We start from the raw sequence: 10,659 nt of genomic DNA, 5'->3' as shown, positions 1-10,659 counted from the left end.
GTTTTGCACACATTAAATTCCTCTTTACTAATTTTTTCCCGTTTTATTAATTTTTCCAAATGAAATGGAACTCTGACTCTCTCTTATTCCAGTCGTTGCTTTTTTCTCTGTTACTTCAAAAGTAGGTAATTGCTTCAACTTTAATTTCAGCCACTCGAATTTTCGATTTTTTTTTTTTTAATCAAACAAACGACATTTTCTTTTGAAAATCATAACTATTCTTAACACGATATTGGGAAATCTTGTTGTTATCATGCTTGCATATTCGTCATATCACTCGTTCAGTTCGCCAAACTTTAATTAGTAGATACTTTGAATTCTCTGATCAGGACAAGAAGAAAGAAACTTGAGCGGACTAATTCTTCTACACTTGAGGTGACATATTATTTGATTAAACCACTAATCAATAGACAGTTTGTAATAATTTTTTTTTTCAAAAAACAATATCTCAAAATTTAGCATAGATTTTACGAACAAATCTAAGTTTTTTTTTTTTAAAGAAAAACATCAATTTCTGAACTTTTTTATTTATTTATTGAATTACACATGTATTCTTCCACTAGCATCTTTATTTTTTTTTGTTTGTTTGCAAGTTAATTCTTTGAGCCTAACCTTGATTAAAAATTTAAACAAAAACTACAAGTGGTGGGTTTAGGGACAAGAGTAAATATTAGGGAGGAAAATAAAAAATATATATATATATAATTATTTTTTGACTGTTAATCAATAAACTTAAAAAATGGAGATGACAGTCGCACCCACCCGCCCCCTTGGCTCCGTCACTGCCTAAATCAAACCTATATCATGAAAAGTTGAAACTTACGAATGTATCAAATTCAAAGGTATTGTTTTTATTGTTGTAAAACATGATTTTTATTATTCCACCTTTACCAATGACTTTGAATAATGATATTTGCACATAATACTTTTCTTTTTATGAGTTGAGTGAAAAGATTTTTTTTTTAATTACAATTGAGTTGATATATTGTAATGCCCGGAAATTTAATCCCAGTAATCTGTAATTATTGATTTATAATTGATAGGATTACAAAAGGATTAATCGGGACACTGAGAAAAGAATTAGAAATGAAATGGTGAAGGTGAGGCCGAGGGGACACCGCACCCGCGGCCTAGGAAGCACCGCACCCGCGGTGGTGCTACTGGAATTTGAAAGAATCGATACAGTAGGGTGACCGCACCCGCGGTGCTAACGCGACCGCACCCGCGGTGCAGGACCGCACCCGCGGTGCAGCAACGACCGCACCCGCGGTGCTGCGTGTTGCGCGGAAATTGTGCCACATCGCCTTATGCATGAACGGATATATATAGAAGCATGCAAGTCGGTTTTCAGAAGGTAAAAATCGAGAAAGGGTCGAGGGAGATTTTTCAAAAATCCTTACGCCTTTATCTTTCAATCCGTCCGTCCGAATTTGAATCCGACTTCGGTATCGAGTTTCTAGCGACGTAGGCTACAACTTGACGTAAGTTTTACTACGTTTTGACATGTTTTAGAATTATGATATTGTCAGAACTGAATGGAACTCATATATGTTGTTCTTGACATATGAGACATTATAGAATCGAAGTCAGACTAAGAAACGGACTGATTATGGAATTGTTATGAATTTTTAGGGTATATTGATTTTGTAACGTCTGCTCGTTTTAAAATACGGAACTTTTTTTTTTTTTTGAGCTATCATTTTAAAAATAACATTTAAAAGATCATATTTATTTAGCAATGAAAATATCGCAATTGAAAATAACAAATATCAATGTAAATGTAAATTAGTAAAAATCATGAAAATCCTCAACGTAAATAAAATGTTTAACTCCTCTCCCAAAAACCATCACTCAAAATGAGGAAAAACGTGCGGTCCTCGGGTTATGTCACCGCACCAGGACTGCCTACTCAGAGTTCAGCACCTCCTGTCTCCTGCTCAACATGCTCACCTGCATCACACACGCCTAGTGAGTCTATAGACTCAACACGCCTGTACCGGTAGTAACGAATACATATACGTAGCACACAGCAGTGAAAAATAACATAATGAACATATATTTCATGTCAGCAGTAAAATCGTATACATAAACGTGTCCTGTCAAAGCATGGTAAAAATCATAGCATGTATAATCGTATCAGCATATACGTGTTAAATTTCTTAATTTGAATTCCGTTCATTAGCTGTGACTTTCGTATCATCGTGTCATCATGTCAGTCGATGGATCCATCTACGTGTAACCGCGGTACCCGGCGGCGAGGGACATCAGCGACGGCATTACCCGCCCACTGAGCCGGGCCTTACATGTCATCGTGTCATCGTGTTAGTCACAACTAAATCACTTCCTTCAAAACGTGTCATCATGTTCATCACTTAATAAAAAGAATGCGTATACATAATTTTTCCTTTAAACCAAGCATGCACCATAATTATCATAATAGCGTAAAAACAGAAACATGATGCATAAACATTTAAAATATCATGATTTGTGCTCAGGGCGCTGCCAGGACCAAATTCTCACCCCGGACGCAAAATGACCATTTTGCCCCTGGAAACCCAAAAATTATCGTTTCACCCCTGAACCTCTAAAATTGACCCGAAGCTTACCAAACTTCTTAAAATATCCCAAAACATAATTAAAAGTATTCCTAGACGTAAACTCGAGCTCATAATACAACTTAATCGATTCGTTTTAAAACTTGGACCGGGGTCCCGGTTTTAACCCGAATTGAACCGAAACTAAACCAAATTTTCCCAAACTTAACCCATCCTTAAAACACACTCTAATAGCCCCTAATCTCCCTAAAATCAGCCCCTTAACTCACGGCTAAACCTGCTGTAATAAATGGTTTTCTCGGCCACCCTTCCCTTGAGCAATCACCAACTTACTCAAGACCCAACCTCTCACACATCGGTCCTCCCCTACAACACCACCTGTCCAGCCCTCAAGACACACTATTAGAACCTTAGTGACTCATCTAAAACCAAACTTAAATAAAATAAAACGGCCGCACACTAAACGTAGGACCCGATCGCCCCTCTTGCTCAAACTCTCGGCTCTCCACTCGTACACGTCCAGCAGATTTCTAAACCTTATACCAGCGACTTGACACCACCAGCAACCTCTAGGTACTCAAGAAACGCGGCCCCTCGCACCAGGAAATCAGTAGAAAGAAAGAAAACGTGAGAAAGACAATGAAACATGCAAGTTTTCATGTAAAGTTCCTTCAAAGATATTGCATGACATAGATCATAAGCTTTTCATAAAATACTGAAATTTACAGCGAATATATGGCGTGTATGATGTAGAAATAAATGATACATGCGTGCCTTATGATGCGTGGAAGAACAAGAATGACTTGAGGGAGCCGGAGATTTTTTTCTTTGCAACAAGAGGCCAAAAACGTGGCCTTGAGCTGGTGTGTTCTCTGAAACCGAGGGGGAGGAAATTTTTTGAGTGGGGGTGTCGGCTGCTGAGAGGTGCAAAGTGGCTAGGTTTAGGTTTAAGAGTGCATTATATAACAATTAAATGACTAATTAAACTATTAATGGGCCCTAATATTATTTCAAAGACTAAAAAACCGAAATTTAGCTCAACAAGCCTAAAAGTGGGCCCATTAAATCCCAACGCACTCCCGAAAAATATTTCGTGTTGAAACGATTTTGAAAATATTAACCGAACTATTAAAAGTCCCCCGACTCGATAAATTTTGCGTACTGTTAAAAATAAAAACTGCGGGTAAAAATACCCAAATAAAATCCCGTTTTTGAAAAATACACTTAAAATGTTTTTAAATTAATATATAAAATAGATCGTGTAATAAAATAATTTTCCTGAGAAATCTCCGGACTCCGATCCTCGATCGAACGTGAAATGCACCTAGAAACCCTAATGCATGAACTTTTAAAATTTCATGAATTAAATCCTATCATGCATGAATTATGCATAAAATAATTAAGCACAATTAAAAAATAAAAATCTTAGATTGCATGCACTTAGGTTACGCTAATTAAATTCCTGGACCTTACAACTCTCCCCCCTTAAACAAAATTTCGTCCTCGAAATTAGAACATACCGAATAACTCCGGATAGCGACTCCTCATCTCGGTCTCTGTCTCCCACGTGGCCTCCTCCTCGGAGTGATTCAGCCACTTGACTTTGACCATTTGGATCACCTTATTTCGGAGTCTCTTTTCCTGTCTGTCCAGAATCTGCGTAGGTCTCTCCTCAAATGATAAGTGCGGTGTCAGCTGAAGTGGCTCATAGTTAAGCACATGTGAAGGATTCGACATGTACTTTCGCAGCATGGAGACGTGGAACACGTTATGAACTCCCAACAGATTCGGCGGTAACGCAACTCTGTATGCGAGTGTCCCAACTCTCTCTAGGATCTCGAATGGTCCGATGAATCTAGGGCTGAGCTTGCCCTTCTTCCCGAACCTCATCACACCCTTCATCGGTGCTACTTTCACGAAAACATGATCCCCTACTGCGAACTCTAGATCTCGTCGTCTCTGATCAGCATAACTCTTCTGACGGCTCTGTGCAGTCTTCATCCGGTCCCTAATCTTGGCCACTAACTCTGCCGTCTGTCTGACCATATCTGGTCCCAACTCTGCTCGCTCACCTACCTCATCCCAGTAAACTGGCGACCTACACTTCCTCCCGTAAAGTGCCTCGTATGGAGCCATCCCTATCGATGCCTGATAACTGTTGTTGTAAGTGAACTCCACAAGAGGTAACTTCGGCTCCCAGCTGCCCTGAAAGTCGATCATGCAAGCTCGGAGTAGGTCCTCCAGAATCTGAATCACCCTCTCTGACTGACCGTCTGTCTGAGGATGGAAAGCGGTACTAAACAGTAGTTTCGTACCCAAAGCCTGGTGAAGACTCTTCCAGAACGCAGACGTAAATCTCGGATCCCTGTCTGACACGATAGACACCGGGATCCCATGCAGCCTGACTACGTCTCTGATGTACAGCTCTGCGTACTGAGTCATGGTGAATGTCTTCCTGATCGGTAAGAAATGAGCAGACTTGGTGAGCCGATCAACAATCACCCAGATAGCATTGTATCCTCCAGTAGTCCTCGGAAGGCCTGTCACGAAATCCATAGTAATATTCTCCCATTTCCACTCGGGAATAGGGAGTGGTCTCAGCTTCCCTGCAGGTCTCTGATGCTCTGCCTTGACCTGCTGACATGTCAAACACTCGGAGACAAACCGCAGGATATCCCTCTTCATGCCCGGCCACCAGTACAGTGACTGCAGATCCTTATACATCTTCGTACTCCCTGGATGGATGGAATACGGAGTGCTGTGGGCCTCACTCAGGATATCTGCTCGAAGAGAATCACTATCAGGAACCCATAGGCGGTCCCTATATCTGACTATGCCATCCACAACTGCGTACAGTCTCTGGCCTTTAGTCTCGTCTCTCTGTCTCCACTTCTGTAGCTGCTCATCAGAATTCTTCCCTGCTCGGATTCTGTCCCTCAGAGTCGGCTGTACTGTCAGAGTAGCAAGATTCGGGGCCTCGCCCCTGGCATAAACTGCAAGCTCAAACCTCTGAATCTCAGCCTGCAGCGATCTCTGCACTGACAGATGGGCAATCACTGCGTGCTTCCTGCTCAGAGCGTCTGCGACCACATTAGCCTTACCCGGATGGTAGCTAATATCACAATCATAATCCTTAACCAGCTCAAGCCACCTCCTCTGTCGCATATTCAGTTCCTTCTGAGTGAAGAAGTACTTCAGGCTTTTATGATCTGTGAAAATCCTGCCCTTCTCCCCATACAGATAGTGTCTCCAGATCTTCAGGGCAAATACCACTGCTGCTAGCTCGAGGTCATGAGTCGGATAATTCTTCTCATGAACCTTCAGCTGTCTGGACGCATAGGCTATCACTCTGTCCTGCTGCATCAGAACTGCGCCCAAACCAAGCTTCGATGCATCTGTATATACTACAAACTCTCCCTGCCCTGATGGCATAGCTAATACTGGTGCGGTGGTCAAGGCCTGCTTCAGTCTATCAAAGCTCTCCTGACACTCTGGTCCCCAAACAAACTTGGCGTTCTTCTTCGTCAAAGCGGTCATAGGCACCGCAATAGAAGAGAAGCCCTGGATGAACTTCCTGTAATAACCTGCCAATCCCAAGAAACTGCGGATCTCTGTTACGCTCTTCGGAACTGGCCAATCTCTGACTGCCTCTACTTTGCTGGGGTCGACCTCTATGCCATCCTGAGATACAATGTGGCCCAAAAATGCCACTCTGTCGAGCCAGAACTCACACTTGCTGAACTTGGCATACAGTCGTCTATCCTGTAGAGTCTGCAATACTGTCCTCAGATGATGACTGTGCTCCTCCCTGCTCTTCGAATAGATCAGGATGTCATCAATGAACACTATGACAAACTGATCCAAGAATGGCTGGAATACGCGATTCATGAGATCCATGAAGATCGCCGGCGCGTTCGTCAAACCGAAGGGCATCACCAAGAACTCATAGTGCCCATAACGCGTCCGGAAAGCTGTCTTATGCACATCTGACTCTCTCACCTTCAGCTGGTGGTATCCGGATCGAAGGTCTATCTTGGAAAACACTGAGGCTCCCTGAAGCTGATCAAATAAGTCTTCGATCCTAGGTAATGGATATTTATTCTTCACTGTAACCCTGTTCAGCTCTCGGTAGTCAATGCACAGACGCATGCTGCCATCCTTCTTCTTAACAAATAGCACTGGCGCGCCCCAAGGGGAAAAACTAGGGCGAACGAAACCCTTGTCCAGCAGATCCTGAATCTGACCCTTGAGCTCTTTCATCTCTGCAGGCGCTAATCGGTAGGGTGCCTTAGATATCGGCACTGTCCCTGGCATGAGCTCAATAGAGAATTCCACCTCTCGGTCTGGTGGAATGCCTGAAACATCGTCAGGGAACACGCTCGAGAACTCGCTGACCACATCTACATCCTCCAGCCTCTGACTGACTGGCTCCGACACTGATACTATGCTGGCTAAGAATGCCTGGCATCCTCTCTTAATAAGCTTCCTCGCACACATGCAGGAAATGACGTGCGGGAACTGCTGATGTCTAGCTGCCTCAAATACAAACGGCTTCCCACTAGGAGGTCTAACAGACACCGACCTCTGGCGGAAATCTATGACTGCTCCATGAGAAGAGAGCCAGTCCATGCCTAGTATGATGTCAAACTCTGGCAGCGGTAGTACTATAAGATCTGCCCGTACTGCTTTCTGCTGTAACCTGAGCTCTAATCCTCGCACTATTCGGGATGTGAACATCTGATCCCCGGATGGAATCGATACCCTGAATCCTGAATCCATCGCTACTGTTATGATCCCTAGTCGCTTCACGAAAGATTCAGATATAAACGAATGCGTAGCCCCTGAGTCTAGCAATGCATGCGTGGCTACACCTGCAATATATATCCTCTCCTGCGACAAATCATACCATCACGTCTAATATTGTTGAACAATAAGGATTCCTTATCGGCAGTTAAGCCAAAATTCCCTAAAATTCGAAATTCACCCTCAGAAAAATCAAAAATTGCAAATTAACCCCCTTAAAGTTCGAAGATTGTACCATGCCCCTTCAAATTTTTTGAAAACTGCAACAAGACCCTAATCTCCTATTCGAATTTAACCCCGAAATCAACGAAATCTCGAAAATTAACATCAAATTACTCCTCAAAATCGCATGAATTCGAAAATGATCTCAAACTAGGTAGAACATGCATCCTAATTCTTTCTAGGTTAACGGTCCCAATAGTCAAATCACATAATGATCGAACAATTACAGGCAATCAAAATTATAACCAATTAGACATAATCGTAAAAGTTACCAGTGATCAGCGTAGAGTCGGGCTCCGCCTCAGCCTCCTCGGCGTGCATCACATATGCTCTGCCGGTGGTGGGACCCTTGTTCCGAGGGCAATCTGCAGCCTTATGCCCCTCTTGTTTGCATATGAAGCACCTGTAGGTGCCTCGCATTGCCGTAATGATATTTGCCGCACTGTGGGCATGGTGGTCCCCCCTCCTGCCTAGGAGCCCCTGGTGCATGGGTTGGTCTCTACTGTCCTGGCACCCCCTGCTGTCCCTGGGGCTTCTGCTGCCCCTGGTGTCTAGATGGCCCTGAAAACTGCTTCTTATGTGGCTGTGCACTGGACTGAGTCTGATGCCGCTTCCGCTGCATCTCCAAATCTATGTCCCGCAATGCTTGCTCTGCCTGAAAAGCGCAAGCCGTGGCCTCATCGTAACTCGCCGGCCTCATCAGCATGACGTCACGGCGGAGTGTGGGTCTCAGTCCATCCAGGAAATGCCTCAGCTTCTGGGCGGCATCCCCTGCAATCATGGGCACAAAGTGGCAGCCCCTGTCGAACTTGCGGATAAACTCTGCCACTGATAAATCTGTCTGCCTGAGGCTCATGAACTCTCTCGTCAGGCGGCCCCTGACGTCAGCTGGGAAATACTTCCCGAAAAACATCTCCCTGAATCTGGCCCATGTGAGAGTAGCCACATCTACTGCATGTGCGGCTCCCTCCCACCACAGGGACGCATCATCCCTCAGCATATAGATGGCGCACCTGGCCCGGTCGCCATCCCTCATCCCCAGATAATCAAAATGCAACTCTAACGACCTGATCCAGCCCTCTGCAACAAACGGATCAGTAGTACCCCCGAACTCCTTCGGGTTGAGCCTACGGAACTGCTCAAAGATGTCATTCTGCTGTCTAGGAGCCTGTTGCACCTGCTCCAAAAGTCTGGCCATACCCTCTAAGACTCGGGTAGCTGGGTCCCCTGGCGGTGGTGGTGGAGGACCCCTGCCACCCTCTGGAATATCGTCCACCCTGACCATCCTAGGCTCACGTCTGGGAGGCATATCTGAATACAGTCCAATCAACACGTAACCCATCATGCAATTAATCTAGTTTTGAAATTAAAGAACTTTAAATCTTAAAACAGTTAAACATAAGCAGTAACTCATCATAATGCATAAATCATGAAATCATGCAGGTGATAACAATAAATCATTTTAAAACGGTAAAATCGTAAAGCTTACAGACTTGAGGCTTTGAAGACTGAGCGGCAGAAGCTGGCGGTGGCATAACCCTATACAGGACCCTTGCTCTGATACCAACTGTAACGTCTGCTCGTTTTAAAATACGGAACTTTTTTTTTTTTTTTGAGCTATCATTTTAAAAATAACATTTAAAAGATCATATTTATTTAGCAATGAAAATATCGCAATTGAAAATAACAAATATCAATGTAAATGTAAATTAGTAAAAATCATGAAAATCCTCAACGTAAATAAAATGTTTAACTCCTCTCCCAAAAACCATCACTCAAAATGCGGAAAAACGTGCGGTCCTCGGGTTATGTCACCGCACCAGGACTGCCTACTCAGAGTTCAGCACCTCCTGTCTCCTGCTCAACATGCTCACCTGCATCACACACGCCTAGTGAGTCTATAGACTCAACACGCCTGTACCGGTAGTAACGAATACATATACGTAGCACACAGCAGTGAAAAATAACATAATGAACATATATTTCATGTCAGCAGTAAAATCGTATACATAAACGTGTCCTGTCAAAGCATGGTAAAAATCATAGCATGTATAATCGTATCAGCATATACAGTGTTAAATTTCTTAATTTGAATTCCGTTCATTAGCTGTGACTTTCGTATCATCGTGTCATCATGTCAGTCGATGGATCCATCTACGTGTAACCGCGGTACCCGGCGGCGAGGGACATCAGCGACGGCATTACCCGCCCACTGAGCCCGGGCCTTACATGTCATCGTGTCATCGTGTTAGTCACAACTAAATCACTTCCTTCAAAACGTGTCATCATGTTCATCACTTAATAAAAAGAATGCGTATACATAATTTTTCCTTTAAACCAAGCATGCACCATAATTATCATAATAGCGTAAAAACAGAAACATGATGCATAAACATTTAAAATATCATGATTTGTGCTCAGGGCGCTGCCAGGACCAAATTCTCACCCCGGACGCAAAATGACCATTTTGCCCCTGGAAACCCAAAAATTATCGTTTCACCCCTGAACCTCTAAAATTGACCCGAAGCTTACCAAACTTCTTAAAATATCCCAAAACATAATTAAAAGTATTCCTAGACGTAAACTCGAGCTCATAATACAACTTAATCGATTCGTTTTAAAACTTGGACCGGGGTCCCGGTTTTAACCCGAATTGAACCGAAACTAAACCAAATTTTCCCAAACTTAACCCATCCTTAAAACACACTCTAATAGCCCCTAATCTCCCTAAAATCAGCCCCTTAACTCACGGCTAAACCTGCTGTAATAAATGGTTTTCTCGGCCACCCTTCCCTTGAGCAATCACCAACTTACTCAAGACCCAACCTCTCACACATCGGTCCTCCCCTACAACACCACCTGTCCAGCCCTCAAGACACACTATTAGAACCTTAGTGACTCATCTAAAACCAAACTTAAATAAAATAAAACGGCCGCACACTAAACGTAGGACCCGATCGCCCCTCTTGCTCAAACTCTCGGCTCTCCACTCGTACACGTCCAGCAGATTTCTAAACCTTATACCAGCGACTTGACACCACCAGCAACCTCTAGGTACTCAAGAAACGCGGCCCCTCGC

At 43.5% G+C, this 10,659-nt stretch overlaps 1 protein-coding gene across 1 annotated transcript; it reads right to left on the bottom strand.

The window, feature by feature from the left end:
- Positions 1 to 3,092: 3,092 nt before the first annotated feature.
- On the bottom strand, positions 3,093 to 8,000 carry LOC140810422 (uncharacterized). The gene is made up of 10 exons (XM_073168285.1): positions 7,853 to 8,000; positions 7,462 to 7,521; positions 6,669 to 7,351; positions 6,287 to 6,368; positions 5,874 to 6,139; positions 5,563 to 5,651; positions 5,221 to 5,484; positions 4,441 to 4,710; positions 4,176 to 4,359; positions 3,093 to 3,224 (listed from the first exon to the last, which is right to left on the bottom strand). The coding sequence occupies exons 1-10, from the start codon at positions 7,998 to 8,000 to the stop codon at positions 3,093 to 3,095; spliced, it is 2,178 nt and encodes a 725-aa protein (XP_073024386.1).
- Positions 8,001 to 10,659: the final 2,659 nt, after the last annotated feature.

Source organism: Primulina eburnea, chromosome 13 (assembly GCF_022965805.1).
Source record: "Primulina eburnea isolate SZY01 chromosome 13, ASM2296580v1, whole genome shotgun sequence".
In the NCBI taxonomy this organism is placed as follows: domain Eukaryota; kingdom Viridiplantae; phylum Streptophyta; class Magnoliopsida; order Lamiales; family Gesneriaceae; genus Primulina; species Primulina eburnea.
Note: the sequence above shows the minus strand (reverse complement) of the source record. Positions and strands in the feature narration are given on the sequence as shown.